At 38.4% G+C, this 20,856-nt stretch overlaps 2 protein-coding genes across 5 annotated transcripts in view; one reads left to right on the forward strand and one right to left on the reverse strand.

The window, feature by feature from the left end:
- The first annotated feature begins 763 nt into the window (after window positions 1-763).
- Window positions 764-20,856, forward strand: part of LOC107826460 (mediator of RNA polymerase II transcription subunit 25) — a 42,268-nt gene continuing 22,175 nt past the window's right edge. The window contains exons 1-4 of one of the 3 annotated variants that reach the window (XM_016653442.2): window positions 765-1,107; window positions 8,028-8,058; window positions 8,314-8,377; window positions 9,140-9,270. In XM_016653442.2, the coding sequence (XP_016508928.2) occupies window positions 1,007-1,107; window positions 8,028-8,058; window positions 8,314-8,377; window positions 9,140-9,270 (327 nt within the window). In that variant the 5' untranslated portion in view covers window positions 765-1,006. Of the gene's footprint in view, window positions 1,108-7,769; window positions 7,931-8,027; window positions 8,059-8,282; window positions 8,378-9,139; window positions 9,271-20,856 lie in introns of those variants that run through there. The other 2 variants (XM_075244930.1, XM_075244931.1) reach the window with 2 other exon arrangements.
- LOC142176529 (uncharacterized) lies at window positions 10,446-14,372 on the reverse strand. 2 transcript variants are annotated; one of them, XM_075244476.1, is made up of 2 exons: window positions 11,960-14,372; window positions 10,446-11,870 (listed from the first exon to the last, which is right to left on the reverse strand). In XM_075244476.1, the coding sequence occupies exon 1, from the start codon at window positions 13,187-13,189 to the stop codon at window positions 12,425-12,427; it is 765 nt and encodes a 254-aa protein (XP_075100577.1). In that variant the 5' UTR covers window positions 13,190-14,372; the 3' UTR covers window positions 10,446-11,870; window positions 11,960-12,424. Both variants share the same exon structure in this region, with proteins under 2 accessions (XP_075100577.1, XP_075100578.1).

The raw sequence follows: 20,856 nt of genomic DNA on the forward strand, positions 1-20,856 counted from the left end.
TAGGCTAATATTTCTCACTTGCTTCCCTAAATTCCCAACAAGGGACTATACCTGATGAATTTCTTACAGAACCTTTTGATTCAATGGATAACATCTGCTCAGTGGTGCTTATGCATGCACCGTCGTAAAGTTACCCTATATGGTATCATATCTAATGTAAAGCAGCCTAGTGTTGAGATCCTTCTTGAGCCACTGTTTTTCTCTCTCTCCGGTGTATGTGGCTCCTACGATTTGAACAATCACTTTGCTCCTTTATGAATATTATCATGAAGCCTTTTCATTGTCTAGTAACATGAGAGCATATCTCGTCCCTATTATATGTGTGCCTGTCAATTGAAAGGGGTCACTTTTCGAATAAAGTTTCTGGAAAATTTGATATTATCAAAAACTTTTTCAATTTGTTATTTTTATTAGAATGTGGATTACATCTTAATATAAAAATATTTCTGTTTGGATGAAGGGAAAAATAGTCATTCAGCTTTATATGTTCATTTTATTCATTTGACTTTCTCTATGATTTCACGCTTATAATATAATATATTATATGATATGATATATGATATATATAGATATAGATACGAATATTAATAGATATATAGACAGCTGACTTTGGCCGTTCACCCTATTTAGCGAAAGTTGGGGTATCCATAATTTTTAGGTAATTTGTGGAATTTTTTTTTTTTTTAAGAAAAAAGTTTCTTCTGACTTTGCTTGCTCAAACAAAATGATATGGACAACACATTAGAGAAAAAATTATTATTATTATTATTAAGTTAAGAGGAAAAAGACCACAATAAAGGGAAGACAACGTCGGACCTGGAAACGGCAGTTTAAGTTATGAGAAAGCGGGCAAACGTGGTGTCATCCAAAGTTGAACTTTTCATGGGTTAGCAATTCCACGGCCCATCCCTGAACTTGTCTTATTAGCAAATTCGAAGAGGAAGATTGATTGATAGAATACGAAGAATCGATTTCAAGAACTTTTGATAAGTACACACATACACACATGGTGGCGGACAAACAACTGATCGTCGCCGTTGAAGGCACTGCTGCTTTGGGCCCTTTCTGGCATACCATCGTTTCCGATTACCTTGATAAAATTATCCGGTACACTCTCTCTCCAATTCATCTTTGGGTCAAATAAAATGTGTAGTTTAGGGCTACCAATACTAATTAGACTTATTCCTTATGAAGTTAATTCCTTATTAGTATTACGACTATTACTCCCGTGCTACATATTGCCGTTTTGTTTTGGTATTCATGTTTTGCTATCAAAGTTGAGTTGTTGATTCAGCGATTTGGCGTATATATAATCCACAAGCTGGTCGGTTATGTGATATGATGCCCATTTTACTAGAATCAGATTTACTGAGAAACACTTTTACAGGCATGCGAAAGGCACCATTCCAATCAGGGGCGGATTTACCTTATTAGTCCGTCTTAGCTCACTGGTCAGCGCTTCATCTCACTAGTTTAGGACGGGAGTTCGAGCCTCAACCTTCTACCTGTATTTTAAAATTTTGGTTAACAGCATGAGGCCAGAAGGGATCAAACTCCTGACCTCTTTTATGGTGGGTTTAAACTAAACAACTGAGCCTAGAGTTGGTGCTTGTATCAACAAAAACTTATTTATAGCAATGCATCCTTTTTTTTATGACTGAGAAATCCGTTTGGAAATGACCTTTGGGCCAACCACACCTTTTGAAGCTCGAGGATGATAGGCCCGTCCCTCTGCCCTTCTCCACTTAAATTCTAGAGTTAGTTCACTTGGCGCATGGCTTGAACCTGTGATCTAAGTTTAAAGCAATGCATCTGAAATAAGGCTATTATGAATACATTTTGGGAAGTGAAAATTCGTCGACGTGAGTTGTAATAATGTACTTGAATTATGTTTTATTATTATGATCGGAATTGTGCTTTCTAAGTACAATGTCGTTGCAATGATTTGTTAATTTTTTCATATTTTTAAATGTCGACACCTCTAAGGGGAACTTAGGCATGCCACTGATTACAATGCTAGATCATCATTAAGAAAACACCATTCTAGGGAAGTACCACCTAATTATGTGATAATCGTGTGCGAACATGGCGTTTGAGGTTCTCCAAGAATCAAACTAATAAATTTGAATGACAAACTTTGAGGCCTTGATACCAAAGTTGAACTTTGAAAAAGAACGTAACAAGAATGAATGGCTTACGTAAATTTTGATGCCCGAGGGATGGGGGTTAAAGAACTCATATTTACCTCCAACGACGGGAATTCCAACCGCTGCACTACCCCACCCTCCCTTCTTTAAGATGTTTTCTTTACGTGATTCTCTCAAACCCCTAAAACTATGTAAATCCCACTTGCAATTTCATATTGACGCCTAGTGTTATTTCTCCATTAGTTATCTTGCAAGCTTCTCAGATCCCGTATCTCTCTCATCTTTCAGTTTTTAAGGCTCTCAATTGGGGATTCTACCATTCAAGTTTCAACTGCCTCCATCTTTGTTTAATTTCGGCAATTTGGTTACTCTGTTCTATCTCTTTAATTTAACTACTTATCTTATTTATGTTTATTTGTTTTTGTTTTGTATTTATAGTAGCACCATCATCTTGCTAATCTGCTTTCTTTAAAAGAGACTGTAATACTGCAACAATAGAGATTGAGGATGCTAGACAACTTAAATATAACACATCAATACATTCTAAATACGTAAATCCAGTTATGGTGAATTATTTAGACCGATGGATTTCCCCTCTTATTTTAGAAAAAATTATATGGGCCAAGCCCTTAGGTGTACGAGAAGCATGAATAAGGGAAATGTGACCATTTTTATTAAAAAAGAGATCATTTACCTTTTTGTCTAACTTTTTTGGTTGCATATTAATTAAGTATGCGGAGCTTGGGATCAACAATGCATTTTGATCTTTTGCATGGATAGAGCGATTTCTTTGATTAGATAAGTAAACTAGGTTAATGTTATTTTAGAAGAGGCATTTCAGCGATAAAGTAGTTTATAAACAGGCTTTTTGGGGTACAAATTGGAAAACGACTTTCTACTTTATTATTTTCTTTCTTGGGTTGATTGAAATTAGGAGAAGATACATTATGTCAATTGGAAAATTTATGTTGTGTATGACCAAAGGCCAGGATTTCAAGACGATGGATGCACTATTATGGATAAGCGAATCCAACATTTAAATTTGACTGCCCTCAACCTTTAGGTTCTTAACATTGAACCCATTAGACTTTTGAATCAAAAGAAAAAATTGAGATTGTTGTGATTTCTCACTCTCTTTCTCTCTCTCTCACACACACACATATATACACTCCGTATCGAAAATTTTGGGATTGGTTATTGAATCCATTGACTATATGCTACATCCTTTATTGGTTTTAATATAGACATTTGCTTTACAACAACAACAACAGTATAGTCCCACAAGTGGAGTCTGGGGAGGGTAGTGTGTACGCAGACCTTACCCCTACCTAGAAGGTAGAGATGTTGGTTACGATGGACCCTCGACTTAAGGAAAAATGAAGAAAAAATGATAGTAACAAGCAGTAATAACAAGATAATAAGAAAATGAAGCTGAAGGAACAACATACAACAGTAGAAATCTTACAATAATAGAATATAAGACTAACACTAGTATTACTGGTATGGGAAAGAAATACTCTCGGCTACCTACTAGCCTTCTATCTTAATTCTTGACCTCCACATCTTCCTATCAAGGGTCATGCCCTCGGTAAGTTGAAGCAACGCTATATCCTACCTAATCACCTCTGCTCAATGCTTCTTTGGCCTACCTCTATCTCTTATCAGACCTACCTAGGCTAACCTCTCACACCTCCTTACTGGGGCATCTGTGCTTCTCCTTTTTACATGCCCAAACCATCTAAACCTCGCTTCTCGCATCTTGTCCTCCATTAAGGCCACTCCCACCCTGGCCTGAATGTCTTCATTCCTAATCTTATCAATTTTAGTATATCCGCACATCCATCTCAACATCCTTCTCTCTGCTACCTTCATCTTATGAACATGAGAGTTCTTGACTGGCCAACACTCTGCTCCATACAGCATAGTCGGTCTAACAACCACTCTGTAGAACTTACCTTTAAGTTTAGGTGACACATTCTTATCATATAAAATACCAGATGCGAGCCTCCATTTCACCCACCCCGCTCCAATACGGCGTGTAACGTCCTCGTCAATCTCCTCATTTCTTTGGATAATAGACCCAAGATACTTGAAACTATTTCTCTTAGGGATGACTTGTGTATCAAGCCTTACGTCTACGCCCGCTTCATTGGTTCCGTCATTGAACTTGCACTCCAAGTATTCTGTCTTGATCCTACTCAATTTGAAACCTTTGGACTCCAAGGCCTGTCTCCAAACCTCCAATCTCGCGTTGACACCGCTTCTCGTCTCATCAATCTGTACAATATTATCCGCAAATAACATACACCATTACACCTCCCCTTGAATGTGGTGCATCAGTGTGTCCATCTCTAATGCAAATAAAAATGGGCTAAGAGCTGACCCTTGGTGCAACTCCTTCATAACTGGAAAGTGGTCTGAGTCCCCCATTGTCCTCACTCGGGTTTTAGCTCCATCATATATGTCATTAATCACCTTAGTGTAAGCAATAGGAACACCTCTAGCCTCCAAACATCTCCATACCTCCTTTGGGACTTTGTCGTATGCTTTCTCTAGGTCAATAAATACTATATGTAAGTCCCTCTGTCTCTCCCTATACTGCTCCACCAACCTTCTTACAAGGTGAATGGCTTCCATAGTCGAACGTCCCGACATGTATCCGAACTGGTTTTCGAAAATAGATACTCCTCCTACCCCTTGCTTTCATCACCCTCTCCCAAACATTCATTGGCGCAACAACGTAATACCCCTATAGTTGTTGTTTGAGATTGTCTACCTACCTTGAACCCTTGACCTAGTAGTTTGGAGAGAACTCCCAAACCACTATGAACAAGGATGGTTGGTTGTTGCAATTTCGGATGTCACCCTTGTTCTTGTACAATGAATCATCGTACTCCACCGCCATTCTACATTCATCATCTTCGTCCTAAAAATGGTGTTAAACAATCCAGTGAGCCATTCCCTCCCTGCGCTCTTTCAAAATTCCACTGGAATTTCGTCTGGCCTGGTCGCTCTTTTCCCGCTCATCTTATGCATAGCTCCCTCGACCTCCTCAATTTTAATACGACTACAATAACCAAAATTTCGACTATTCTTGGAGTATTCCAAATCACCCAATACAATATCCGTATCCCCCTCTTCATTTAGGAGTTTATGGAAGTATATCTGCCATTTATGTCTAATATGTGTCTCTTTCGTCAATACTCCGCCTTCATCATCTTTGATGCACTTCACTTGGTCCAGGTCACGGGCCTCCCTTTCTCGCACCTTGGCTAGCTTGTACAACTTCTTGTCCCTGCATTTGTCTCTAAGTTCTTCGTACAAATGTCGAAATGCTACAGTTATACAGACGTTTGCTTTAATTATATATAATTTTGTTATTACAAAAAGGAGAATAGGGATTTCAATAGACTTGCCAATTTTGAATGAATAAATTAAACAAACAAAGAAAGACAAAGAAAAAATTACTTAATCAAAACGCAAAGTGGATGTGAGAATTAGACCCTTGACCTCACTTTTAGAGATGCACCCACTAACTATTGCACCATAAGACCTTTTAGGCCTCATTTATTTTTTTAAGATTATGAGGCGTGAATCTGAATGCATAGTTGAATATTAAGATGTGTGAAGATTAAAGCGTTTAAATCTGAATACACGTCTGAATATTAAGATGTGTATTAGTATCTAAAAAATAAATGATTAAGATTGTTTGTTTTTTCAACATCTGAATATTTAAAAGTTATCTTTATTTAAAATTAATAAATAAAAAATTCAAATAAAATACTAATTAATTTAATATTCTATTAACAAAATATTTTTTTTAAAAAATAATATGGTAGTTGGGGTGGTAATGGCTAACGATGGTGCTTGTGGATGCCGACTGGAGGTGGTGGCTGGTGGTGGTCTGGCTAGTAGTTAGTGGCAATTGGTTGTGGTAGATGTGGTTGAGGAATGTGGTGGTGGGTTGTGATAATTTATAATGGTGGATTGTGGCGACTATGGCTGATGATGGTGTTGGAGGTGGTTGGTGGTGGTAGTTGAGGTGGATGGATGAGTGGTTGTGATTGAGGATGATGGTGGTAGTGTTAGTTGATAATAATGAAAGTGGTGGATGGTGGTAGTCGATTATGGTGGGGTGGTAGATGATGGTAGTCAATAATGATGCTGTGACGGCTATGGTTGAGGATGGTGGTAGTCGCTGGTGGTGGTTAAGTATGGTGATGGTCGTTGGTGGTGGTTAAGTATGGTGATGGTCGTTGGTGGTGGTTGAGTGTGGTGGTTGTTGTTGGTGGTTGAGTATGATGGTGGGTAGTGCATGGTGGACTGGTGGTAGGTGATTACAGTGGCCGATGACTGCAGTTAATAGTGAATGTGGATGATAGCATCTTAATGAAATCATTCAGACCTATTCAGAACCTATTCAGACCCATTAAGTGGTTGTGAAATTAAAAAAACAAACACACTTAATGTATAAGACCTGAATAACTAACATTTAGACTTAAAAGACAAATGCAGTTAATATCCAAGATCTAAATAGTTAAGATTCAGACCTTCATTAAGTACAAACAAATGAGGCCTTAAGCTTGGGTGCACACACACTCACACACACATATATTATATATTTGATTAATTATGAAGAAACATACCATTCAAAATTTACCATTACTATACTCGATTTAGGGAGGGGAGCATGGGCTGCACGTGAACTCACTCCCTCCACTCAGATTTGCCCCGGTCATAACATTATTGTTTTATCAACTATTTACGCATGCTTTAAAGTTCTGTTTCTGGCGCATTATAAACTTATTGAGACCTGCAGTTTCTTAGATTGATTGTCTCCTCTCCCATTAGTTGACCTGCTGGCTCACTGCATTCCATGCTTAGTGAAATCTATAAACTTTGAAGAAGTATTAAATGCAGATTTTACTTTTAAATGGTAAGATTAACTATTCAGAAATCTTAAATTTGCATAACTATTAGGATGTTTTTAGAACATTTCCACATTTATATGGGAGTATCATCTTTCCAAGATTACCAGGAAAAAGCTCTAGCCATATGGTGTGGAATGTTGATGCAACTCAACATTTAGGAGTTTGCAGTTACTTCCCTCCATTTGAGATGCTTCTGAGTTGTTTCTTGTACTGGTATTTCTAAAGGGTGAGATTGTCCAATTTGAATTGATGTTAGTTTGTTTCTCCTCAAATATATAGAGCCGCACACATGCAAGCAAAAACATGTGTATTGTTGAGGAAATGGCTGAGAATTCCTCCTTCTTCATCTACAGGGCTCTTCATTTTGTCTAGCTTTACTCTGGCTATCATACATTTGGCTTTTTTCGCTTTTAGCTTGGATAGTTGAGAGATTTACTTTCGCTTGGATGGTTGATACATATACCTCCGCCTTGTGGTTGTACTAAACTTTGATGTCTGCTTAGTATTTGAATCAAAGCTGATGAAACATTGTTATCTGCCAAAGGTGGTTCTATACAGCTTGTTCACGCTTGTTCCATCATTTCAAAGGAATGAATTCGTTCTTAAAATCTTTATATGATGATTGGACGGTTTTTAACTAGTCATCCATTTCATTCTTCTTTATATTTTATTTTTGTTTTTCCTGGAAGAGGTTTTGGTTTAGGTCCTCTGATGCCTGGTTATGGAACTTAAAAGTGGTAATAGAGAGCATTGCCCCTGCAGCCACCAAACAGAGAAAATTGCAGTGCTTCCTGTTTCCCCTAAAATTTAGATTGATATAATGCAGTTATATCTTTTATAGCTTCTTAACAAGTATCAAAGCTGTTTTTAATGTTGATCATATTAAATCCTGCAAGTAGTTTTCAAGATAAAAGTTTTACTGAGTAAGAGCCTTTTGTAATTTGCGCAGTTGCTTTTTTGGAGCTGAGTCGACTTCACAGGTTTGCATATCTAAATGGCTCATTTACTATACTGTTTATTCTTCTCTAGTGTTATATGATGGTTATTTTGTATAAGCTTAATATCTCAATATGCATCATGACCAATGCAATTTATAATTCATTTAAGCACAACATTATATTCCATACTACTGATAAAAAACAGTATATTCCATACTGTCTGAGTTGAGACTTCAGTGCAATTTATTGTATGATTTCTACCTAAGCTAATTTTACCTTCCACTGTTGAAATTCCAGAAGCCATCTGCCGCCAATGTGGAGGTCTCCTTGGTCATGTTTAATGCACATGGTTCTTACAGTGGTTTGTATTTTCCTTGTTCTTAATCCCTAGATTTGTTTGCTGATTCAATTGCAAATTTAAGTACGAGGGCTTGTTGAGTCATGCACATAGAACAATATTCTAGCCCTATCTCAAATTTCAACCTGGGAAAACAAATGGAAGGAGCAAAGGAAAATAAAATTTTCAGTACCGATCTCCAATCGATTTTGTGGCATGTCCACATGAAATTGGCATCATTCCATGATTTTAGGACCTTTTTCGCATGATTCCTACAATCCCCTTGATGTGGAGAATTATTTAATAATGTGATTCTTACATGCCAATTCTACCTATGCAGCATACAGTTCCGTAAATTACATGCCAACTCTCTTGATCCATGATTTAATAATTATAGTTTCCGATTTTAGGAGTCTGTCTATGCTCATAGGATTGATATCCTCTTTGACGGTGGCTTACAGTCAATTTGGATTTTTTTAATAAAATATCCCAGCTCTTTGAAATTGATTTTTCCATTTATATTCTAGTGGATTTGATGGTCTGTTATAATTTCTGAAGTAGCAATATCCAATGTACTAGTAAATGTTGTGTGGTTGTTGGTTGTTGAAGCGTTTGTTAACCTATATTTTATACGAGATCCCCCCTCACTCTTGAAGTTGTATTTCAAGGCTGCCTCTGACTTCTCTTTGTTGTTAAAGACACAAGACACATGTTTTCTCTTTCTTTTTCTTTCTGCCTGACGTTTTTATTTCATTTTCTTCTTCCATTTTACTTCCTTTTATGCAGCTTGCCTGGTTCAGCGCAGTGGCTGGACAAGAGACATGGATATCTTTTTCCAGTGGCTTTCGGCTATACCTTTTTCAGGAGGTGGTTTCAGTGATGCTGCAGTTGCAGAAGGACTTGGTGAAGCATTGATGGTGCGTTTTACTGTTTAAGATGTTCTAAAGACAAGTTTGCACCTCTGTTGTTTGTCAAATTGTGATATTATAACTAATCGAAATGGGAATCACGCGTTATATGCATTAGACATAGAATAATACGTATAAATAACATTTTGGTGAATAACCCACCAATTCATGTAGATAGCTCAGGGAATTACGGTGAAACCCCATTTTGAAATAATAATGTAGGCAGAATGAAGTTACTCTTAAAAAAAATATAGGCAAAATCAAGCTATGATTCTCTGTGTAATGTGCAGCTCGTGATGTGTGGTTCGACACATATCATGGGTTCAAAAGCTGCCGCAGACAAAAGCCTGGTTTTTAAGAGGAGAAGGGTAGAGGCGGTACCATAATCCACCGAGTTTAGAACTGTGCGCCACTGCCCTATACTATTTCTCAATTATCAAACAAAATATATTGGCAAAATCAAGCTATGCTTCTACAAACAAAATACTAGGAAGAATTTAAAAAATCGCAAAACCTTTGAATTAACTAGATTATCCAAATTAACATCAATATCATCACTAACATGAACCAACCAACAACGTGACCCAAGAAATTTTCAAATCACACGAATTATACCTTTCATTCGAGAATTGTAGGATAAAGTTGGAATTGTAAGATGTCATTGAAATTCTTACATTGAATAGATAGGATATATTTTTTCCAGACTTCTTTATATTACAAGTGTGTTCCACCAACCCTATCATGTCTTTAAAGCTGCCCACCTCTATTCACATGTTCTCAACTTTGAAGTATGAGTTTCTTTTTTCTGAATCCCCACATTGCAAAAGTAGTGGAGTATGATTAGAGGAGATCCTCAGAAGTGTTGATTCTTTATGTATTTAAGCTCTTCATCTCACTCCATGGAGAGAAGGAGCCTGTCAATTCTAGATGTCTGTTCCTTCTTGTTCAAATAAAATTTCTTCCAAATAGGAGTCAATCAACCTCACTTCCTTCATGCAGTTCTTTTTTTTTTCTAAAAGAAAAAGAAAGAACTGTACCTTGTCTCTGAATCTCTGGATCTTCTGCTACTCTTTCTTCTTTTCCCAGCACTATCTTGTTATGTTAAAGCGTGCCCATGACATAAACCTATTGGTGCATTTGGAACCATAAAACTACTCTGCCTCTTTCCGTATTGGTCTATGTATTCACGTCAGATTCCAAATTGGAAACTGCAGTAACATAGGAGCCCCTTGAACTTTACTGTGGCACTGCACTCCCCTTGTGGATTTGTTTCCTCGGTTCACATTCAGTTGTGCCAAAGGATCAGATTACCCCCCACCTCAACCCTCCCTTCAGCATCCAAAACAATGTGGCTGACCCATCTACTGGCCCATTTCTTTGTTTGAACAGTGCTGGAGTAGTGTTTTTTAGATTGGTCTCGTTCTCGTAGAAGCTATAAATATCAGCATTCTACTTGTGTACTTGAATCTTCAAAAACCTTCTTTCCTTCTACTGTTTAAGCTCCTTACATTCCAGCTGACTATTTTCAGTTTCTCTTATATCATTGTTTGACAGCTATCTTCTCCTAAACCTTTCACTCCCCTCCTTATAAATGATGTTGAACTCAAGAGTTCTGAATTCCCTTCTGGAGCTCCTGGGACATTCCATGCAGCTCGTTTGTCACCTTTCTTCCCTCCTTTTGTCATTGATGAAAATAACTTAATGCTTCCCCTTCACGGCCTTCAAAATCTATTCCCATTTGCTTACTCCTTTTTATAATGTTCCTTCAAACCCAGGCTGCTTCTTCCGTCTGATTCTGTTTGAATCCTTGCTCATCTTCATGCCATTCATTGAGGAGATTTTGTTGTCTATCTCTAGAGGTTGTGCTTTGAAGCTGAGGATTTCCTCCCCCTCTTCCGGTCTTGCTTTTATCAACTTCGGACTCAGTGGAGTCTCACGTCCCTCGTTGCTATGAAAATCAGAGTCAGCAGTGGTGGATGCAGTGTTGTGAAGAGCGTGAAGCGACAACCCCCTTTTCGCTTAAAGCGAGAAGCGAGAAGCGAAGCGCTCGCTTTTTTTGAAGCGAAGCGGAATTTAAAAAAATATTAAAATAAATACTGCATAGGCAACACATGTAACTGTAAGCAAATGTTCAATACTTCAATGTAAAAACTAAAGAGTAGATCTTCTTCTACAAGATAAGCATTCTATTCTTCTACAAGATTGTCAAATTCTTGTATTCCACTATCGTTATTATATTGCTCGTCAACTTCTTCTTCTTCAACTTCTTCTTCTTCATCAACTAGGGACAAAGTAGTTGCTTTTTTTCCCTTCCTCCGTGAACTTGAAGTTGATGTACTCCCCCTCAAACCATAAATCCTCTCCCCAATTCCACGCGCCTCCGCAACATCACCCCAAGTGAAGTCAGAAGTTTCCTCAAATACTTCTTCATCTGCATGATCTTCCGGGACTCCAGTTAGCCATTCATTAGCATCATCGATGTTGTCCAAACTAATTGGATCAATTACATTGCGAGCGTCGTAACGATGCCTCAATGTTCTATTGTACTTAATGAAGACTAGATCATTGAGACGCTTCAAGGTTAGTTTGTTCCTCTTTTTGGTATGAATCTGCAAATAATAAGTAATTAGTAAGATTAGGACAATTGAGATATAATTTAATTATCTCAATATACTAAATCTTTCTTCTTAGTTCTTACATGTTCAAACACGCTCCAATTCCTTTTACTCCCGGATGAGCTACATGTTAGACTTAGAACCTTGATGGCAAACTTTTGTAATTCTGGAGTGGAATGGCCATATTGCTTCCACCATTCAACTATAGAAGTAGAACAAATATTCAAAAACATAATATTGATAAAGAAATAACTTATTAACTATATAGCAACATATAAGCACTCGCTCACCTGGTGACTTCATCTTTCTTTGTCTAGTAGCCATATTTTTTCCAAAGAGTTGCTCAGCATTCCTATAAGTACTAAATTGCTCTATTATATTATCTTGCACGAATTCTTTAGGTATCAACTTCTCAATACATTCAATGTATCCATTCCACAATTCTTCATCTCCTAGAATCCTCTCTTCATTGTCATAAAACAATTCGGGGTTCAAAACAAGTCCAGCTGCATGCAAAGGGCGATGAATTTGACCGCTCCACCTTTTATCTATGATCTCAAAGACTCTTTTGTATTTTCTTTGATCACTAAAGAGTCTTGAATAGCCTCCTTTACCCTATCGATTGCTTCGTAAAGGTAGCCCATTGGTGGCCTTTGCTCCCCATCCACCAAACGAAGCACTTTAACTAAAGGACCACCAATCTTCAATGCATGAACCACATCGTTCCAGAATGAAGCAGAAAGTATAATATCTGCAGATTCTTTCCCTCGAGCTTTCCTTCCATAGGCACTGTTAGTATACTCATTTGAAACAAACAACTTCTTCAAATTGCTTTTTTGCTCATACATCCTATGCAAAGTCAAGAAAGCGGTAGCAAATCTTGTCTTTGCAGGTTTCACCAAGCTTCTTTGTTTAGTGAATCTCTTCATCATATTCAACAACAAAGGCCTTTGAACAATATAGGAATGCACTCTAATTACCTGATTAAAGACTGAACTGAAGGGTCTTTCCTTGTAAATGTCACTGAAGATCAAATTAATGCAATGTGCTGCACATAGAGTCCAATAAATATGGGGGTACCCTACCGACATCAAATCACCAGCTTTAACATTTTCATAGGCGTTGTCCGTGACAACTTGAACAACATTTTCTGCTCCAATTGAGTCTATTGTACTCTTGAACAAGGAGTACATTTTGATTGAATCAGTGGAAGAGTCGCTTGCATCAACGGACTCAAGAAACAAGCTTCCCTCAGGAGAATTGACCAAGATATTGATGATCATTTTTCCATTTCTTGCCGTCCACTTATCCATTATAATGGAACAACCAAACTAGTTCCACTCTACTTTGTGCTCCTCCCCAATTTTGTTACTCTTTCACCTCTTTTTTTAGATATGGACCTCTAACTTCATGATAAGTTGGAGGCTTCATTCTTGAACCATATTGGCATACGACGTTAATAAAAGCATAAAAAGTGTCGATATAATTAACACAATTAAAAGGAAAACTTGCATCATACATCCACCGTGCAAACATTGCAACTGCACAATCCCTAAAAATCACTTTGGCATCAATTTGAGGATTACCACTTTTCCCTCCCTTATTTTTGCGGGAAATACCAATCTATAGGACCTTTGGTCTTGCCAGTAGATCCACAACTAGAAGACAATGTTTGCTTCCTTCCCTGCTTTTGTGATTTTGATGGAAGCGACGAAGCATCGTCACATTCTTCTATTTCATCATTGTCATCATCAAGATTATGCAGTTCTTGTTCATGAAGCATTTAAGCCTTTTAACTCTTTTTTTTTTTGAAGGAATGCTTTCAATTCATCCTTCACATGTGACGGAACTTTAGGACAAGCCGCGACATTTGGATCACTACCGATTAGATGCGCTTTTTGATGATAGATTCCCCCATTTGAAACCTTGTCACTGAAAAGACATCTAATTGCCATCTTGTTGGTCTCGCTAACTCCTGCAGAATAAGCCCAAGCCGGATCTTTCCTATCTTCTTTTGGTGCCGTTAAAAGAACAACTACATAACACATAAGAAAGGCAATAAGAACTAAGAATAAAGGATATAAAAATAAGAGGAAGGACAGTATACCATTTTGTTAAAAACTGGGCAACATTTCAAATGAAAAAACAGTGAAAGAAGAACTAGGCAAGAACTGGGCAGCATTTCCACGAAGAGGAGAAGACTGAGAAAGAAAAACGGAAGGGAAAAAAAAATTCGCCAGCATTTCATTGCTATTTGTACGCTGAAACAATGAAAGAAAAAGAAAAAGAAAAAGAAGAAGAAGAAGGAGGAGGAGGAGGAAGAAGAAATCACATACCTGGACCAAACTTGATGAATTGAAGATGAAAAGTGTAGAAAACTTGGAACCCTAGTCGCCTCTTTCTCTCTGTTGCTGCTGGTACTCGTATGTTTTAATAAAAGACCACCTTTTTTAATTAAATAGGTTGGCAGGTGTTTAAAACAGAGAAGCGCTCGCTTCGGTCGCCTCGCTTCGCATTGTCGCTTCTCGCTTTTTAGTGGGAAGCGCACGCTTTTGCCTACCTACTACGCTTCATATAGCAGAAGCGGTCAGATGGTCGCGTCGCTTCGCTTCTCGCTTTAAGCGAGGAAGCGACCGCTTTTCACAACCCTGGGTGAATGCGAGCAATTACTAGGCCGTCTGAACTCCGGAAGCTTCGACTTCAAAAAGAAAGGGTTCGTGATGTGTCCTCACTGATATAAACGAGGCATTAGTTGGAATAATGCTCGCTGGGTCTAACTGATTTATACTTCTATTTCCCCCCTTTTCTGTTTTGCTCTGTGATAGCTGGTCCAATTGTTTGGTTTCTTTTTTGCTGAATGGAGTCGGTCTTATCCGCCATTCTAGGCCCAGGTATGACTGGTAGATTTGTGTCATCTTGGTTGTTATAAAGAAAGAAGAGCCCCAAGTGTTTTAAATCCTTTTCCATGTGACTGCCATCGTTCATCTCTAGAGATTCAAAATTTGAACCTCCCAGGTGAGCGGCCTTTCCCAAGAAAAGGTTGCCACTCTATAGCTCCAGGCTTACGTGAAGGACTGGTCTGTATTGCTTGCCCACAGCAGCAGCTGTCCCTGATCTAGCTTGACCTTAATTTTATGATGGTTACCCTTTCAACTCAAACAGGGACTTTGAATACAATATCCTCTTTTCTAATAACAATCGCGTTCCCCTGACTCTGATTCTGATTCTTGTCGAGCGAAGGTGGTTCCTTAGGGTTGTTTCTCATCTGTTTCTGGCCACACTCCACATTCCTCACCAACTTCCTTGAATACCTTCACAGACCAGAGATTTTATGACAACTCTAGTAGTCCTACTGATATCCAATTTGGTTCGAAACTAGCCAGAAGCCGTTCTACAGCTTGTGACTATCTATCCAAAGTTCCAAGTTTTTCCATTGCCATTTTCCAACGTTAATTCTAGCTGCCTCTCCTTTTGAAGGAAGCTCGAAAAGAAACTATGTGCTGTTCATCTTGGGGTATCTCCCCTAATTTCCTTCTGCTTCGTACCTATCTTCTAATTTCTGAGCATGTGGGTATTTCTTTGTGATTACCTTCAAACTTCCTGACCAGATAGTTTTGTTGATTTTGTAGGTGCTTTGTTCTGTGCCCCATGATAATCTGACCATCTTTTTGCTTTCGTTGGTTCCACATAGCTTATTGTTGGGACTTGATTTGGTCCCATCGCCATTCAATTTAGCTTTTTCTAGATAATTTTTACAGTAATATTTTTCCCTCTAATGACATATTAGAACTGTGATACTATTATGTTGCTTCTTCTAACCATTTTGCTTTGCTGTAACTACGATGAATCTTCTGTGGATATTGAAGTTCTGAGCAATAAGATATTTTTCGATCTTAGCTGCCTCACTCCATCTTCAAAATTTGTTCCTTGTGCTATTCGATGCCACTATCATTAGCTGTCCTACCCATAGTAATACCCGTCTGCTTTTTGTCAATCTCCTAATGAAGTTTCATCTCCTCTCTATCCATTCACATCGACTTGCTGAATCGTTTATTGTTTATATTATTTCAGAAGACTTGTTCCCTGCAATCTTTGTAGCAGCTAGGTTTTTCCTTTGGTTAATTTGACTATGATTGACTATTTGAGTATGCGGCTAAGTTAATTCGAGTTAGCAAAGTTGTTACTTTTTCCCCCTAAGTTCATATGTGAACACTTTGGTCTTTCAGTTATTTGCAGAGTAGTCTTTTAGTTTGTTAGGGAAGGGGGGGACACATGTCTCACTTAGTAATTGCTAGCTGAGTTGTTGTTGCTTTTTAAATATATCTGTATTGGACAAACGGATTATGCTGAATGAAGAATTTCTCTATTTCTTTCTAGTCATTTTTAGCCTAAGCGTTTTACTGTTGCATTGCTCATTGACGAGCTTTATAACATTTTGGTATCAGAGCCTACCGATCCTGCTGTGGTATTGCTGCCATGGTGGAATCTAGTCGTCACAAGATACTGAGGATGGACTGGAGCGATTGGGTGCTCAGTTGCAGGCTTTGTGGAGGAAACCGTGAAACATGTGGCTTAGATTCGTGAGAATCGGGAGAGGGTGGACGCATTGAATGTTTAGATTCAACTTGTAGGAAGGAAGAGGCTAACAGGCATATTGTAAATATGCTGTTGCAATGGGAGCCTGGGAATAAGGATGAACCCGCTTCAGCGCTTCTGCAGTGAGGTCGTACGCCACCATAGTTGCCGGTGGTACTATGATAGTTGCTAGTGGTTTTTCAGTGCAAGGTAATTTTAGATCTCCTTTACCTTCTTCTCTATCACCGACCAACCCTTTACCACCACCTACTCTTAGTGGAGTCGTGGTGTCCTTTTCCCCTTCTACTCAACCATTGGTGTTACCTTCACAACAAACAACACTCCCAGTACAAACTACAACTTTTTCAACCTTACAAACCACTACGACGGTCCACCGCACTTCATTACCGGCTCACACTTTTTCACCACCAACCCAAACCTTCTCGACCCAGCTCTTTTCGTTCGTTCCTAATGCTTTCCAGCCAAAATATGGAGGATCATGTGGCATATTTGAAATTGGTCTTTGAGGTACTAGTGCAGTATAAGGCATTTTCTACGACTAACAAGTTTAGTTTTGCCAAGCCTAATATCGAGTATTTAGGCCATATCATTTGAAGGGAAGGGGTCAGTACTGATTCAACGAAAGTAGAGGCAATGGTGAATTGGGCTCAGCCCAAAACGGTGAAATAATTATTGGGATTCCTAGGACTGACTAGCTATTATCGCAGATTCATTAAATTTTTTTGAATAATAAGCGAGCGTTTATCTTCTATGCTCAAGAAAGGAGGTTTTGACTGGAATGAGGAAGCTACAACAGCTTTCATGGGCCTTAAAAATGCAATAGTCAAGTCCTCGGTGTTAGCTTTCCCAAATTTTATGGAGCCTTTTGTAGTGGAGGTCGATGCAAGTGGGAAGGGGATTGGCACAGTCTTAATGCTAAGACAAAGGCCCATAGCTTTTCTGAGTCAGGCTTTGAGTCCAAAACACTTGGGCCTGTCTACCTATGAGAAGGAGCTAATTGCACTTTTAGTGGCTGTGGAGAAATGGACGCACTATCTCCAGCCAGCCCATTTCATTCCTAAAACAGATCACCATAGCTTGAAGTTTCTTACAAAACAAACGGCTACTATAGCCTTGCAGCATAAAGGCATAACTAAACTTCTTGGGCTACAATATTGCTGCTGATGCACTGTCCCATAGGTTTGATGAAGAGGCATAAGGAGAATGCAAAGACTTGTCAGCAGTTCAGCCCAAATGGATGGAATAAATTTTTGAAAGCTACATTGATGACTCTCAAGTACAAGAATGGAGCAGAGGAGTTTTCTCTGTGAAGTCAGCCTATGGGATGCTAAACATATATGATATTCAACACATTGTGCCATGGCATTGGAAACACATCTGGAAAATAAACATCCCTTTCAAAGTGGCATGTTTTTGCTGGTTAGTGGTTAAAAAGGCTGTCCTGACACATGATTGTTCGGTGAAATAAGGAATACCACTGCTCTCTAGATGCTTTATGTGTGAAAGGGAGATGGAAACAAACAATCACTTGTGTCTACACTGCAGAGTAACCAGCAGGTTGTGGAAGCTGTTTATGAGTTTGAAAAGCCTAAGCTGGACAATGCCTAGGACAATTGCAAAAATGACAGCATGCTGGAATGATCCAGGCAACTTATTAAGGAAGAAGTCTTGGTGGCACATGGTACCTGAAGTCATCTGGTGGACAATTTGGAATAGAAGGAGCTCTAGATATTTTGAAGGGATAGCAAATTCTGATGTGATCTTGGTGGACTATCAAGATCATCATGTGATCTTGGTGGTTTGATATTCTCTATAATATGTACGACCAACTCTTGTGGAAGAATCTACAGTAACTTGTTTTCATCCAATGCATTGTCCAACACCTCATCATATACATTATTTATGGATTCATCGCAAAAGAAATCAGGAGGAGTAATGAAATATAAAGCACGCAAACCTGAACCAAAACAAAGAGGAAACCATTCTTGGTTTCCGATTTATTTGATGCTCAATCTCATCTCTACATTCAAGCATTTTCCTCCAAACACGAGATCCATTTATTCATGGCACAACCATAACATTCATTTTCTTATAATATTTTTGGCTCATGAACGAACTCCATAATGTAGGTTTAGTTCGAAAGTTCCACCAAAGTTTGCAAAACAAAGCTTTTGAGACATCATGTAATGACCTAAACCCTACCCCTCCTTCTTCATATGGTAGGCATAACTTGTCCCAGGAGGCCCAATGTATGTCCTTACCTCCAACGGAATTGCTCCAAAAGAATCGAGCAAACAATTTATGAATTTTGTTAATAATAACTGGAGGAGGATTCACAGCTGATAATAGGTGTATTGGCATACTTTGAAGAACATGTTTTATCAAGACTGCCCGACCACCAATAGAGAGTAGTTTACCTTCCATGATTGCAATTTATCCACCACCTTGTTGATAAGTCCATGATAATAGTCCAGCCTTCTTCTTGCATAGAAAATGGGGCAGCCAAGATAAGTAAAAGGAAATTCCTGCCTACCTATTCCAGTAATTCTTTGCACCTTATTTGTAACTTCCAGACTTGTAGAATGATGCATATATATTGCTGATTTTGCCTTGTTGATTAACTGGCCAGAAGTCACCTCATAAGCACTCAACACCTCCATAATCAACTGCAATGATGTTGCATCTGAGGATGAAAATATTATGGTATCAGCATAAGCTAGATGATTGATCTTTGGGCTTCATGTGGGTAAACCAAACCCACAAAAGTGTAAATTCATATGCAAAGAATTCAATCCCGTTGACATAGCTTCAGCAACAAGAATGAACAATGTAGGTGACAATGGATCACCTTGCTTGACTCCTCTAGTAGATTTAAAAAAAACCATATGGCTGGTCATTGATCAACACAGAGTACCATTTGTTTGATACTATACCATACGCAACACCAATAAATCTCTCACAAAAACCTGTTTTCCTCAACACCTTAGTCATGAAAAGCCATGAAAGCCTATCATATGCTTTAGTCATGTCTAATTTGATGACAACATTAGGTCCAACCTTAGTTCTTAACCTAATTTGAGTGATAATTTCCTGTGTCAATAGTACATTCTCAACAATACTCCTTCCTCTAACAAAACCAGCTTGTTCATCAGAGATGAGAGAAGGTAGCAAAGTGATAAGTCTTTCATGAATAACTCTTGAGAACACCTTATTAATAAATTTTCTAAGGCGAAAATGTATTCACTTCCTTTTTCTTAGGCAGAAGTTCTAAGTTTGTGTGACTCACAAATTTAGGTAACTCCTGGCCATTAAAAAATTCTCTCACCATAGCATAAACATCATTACCTATGATCTCCCAACAACAATGAAAGAACTTACCGGTGAAGCCACCTGGACCTCCAGCACTTTCTCCATTTAGGCCAAAAACAACAAATTTGACCTCCTCTTTTGTAGGTTGCCTTATCAGATCTTGATTTTGCTCCATAGTAACCATTTAGGGACATGATCTATGATTCCAAATGCAGTAGGGACAACATTTTCTTTAAACTGTGCTTGAAAGAACTTGAATGCTTCTTCTGCTAATGGCTCATTTCCTTCAATCCAGTTGCCTTCACTATTTTGAATCCTCCTTATTTGTAATCTCCTTGTCCTCCCCTTTACTTGAGCATGAAAGAGTCTGGTATTTCTATCCCCATCTTTAAACCATGCCATGCCTGATTTTTGCTTCCAGAACTCCTCCCCCAGTGACAAGTATCTGATTAACTCTGCCTGGACTCTGTGCAACCTTTCTTGTTGAGTTGTGTTGGATATAATTCAAATTGAGCCTCATGCACCAACACCACCTCTTCTAAACTAGCAATTTTCTGAAAAATATCCCATACGTAGCTTTACTCCATGTTGAAAGAGCTCTCTTCAATTTCTTCAATTTGTGATTGTGGATAATAAAAGGATTAGCACAAAAATCCACTTGCCAATTTTCTCGCACAACATCTTGGAATGAAACGTGATCTTTCCAGAAATTAAGGAATTTAAACTGCTTCTTGATAGGCGTGAACTGTGGATCACAAGTGATTAATAAGGGGCTATGATCGGAGCCAATCTTGGACAGATGAGTGATTCCAACCCCCGGAAACAATTGCTCAAACTCGAAGTTGGCCAGAACCCTATCAAGCCTTTAAAGATGCAATCTTCTTCAGCTTTACCATTCCACCAAGTAAATATACTTCATTTGAAGCCAAGATCATGCAAATTGCAAGTAGATGCAATATCTAAAATCGTCTACTTCATTCAATGACACAGGAAGACCTCCATATTTCTCCTCCTCATCCCATATCACATTGAAATCTCCTCCAACAATCCATGGGATAGTCATATCCAAAGCCAA

Source organism: Nicotiana tabacum, chromosome 22 (genome assembly GCF_000715075.1).
Source record: "Nicotiana tabacum cultivar K326 chromosome 22, ASM71507v2, whole genome shotgun sequence".
NCBI classification, from domain to species: domain Eukaryota; kingdom Viridiplantae; phylum Streptophyta; class Magnoliopsida; order Solanales; family Solanaceae; genus Nicotiana; species Nicotiana tabacum.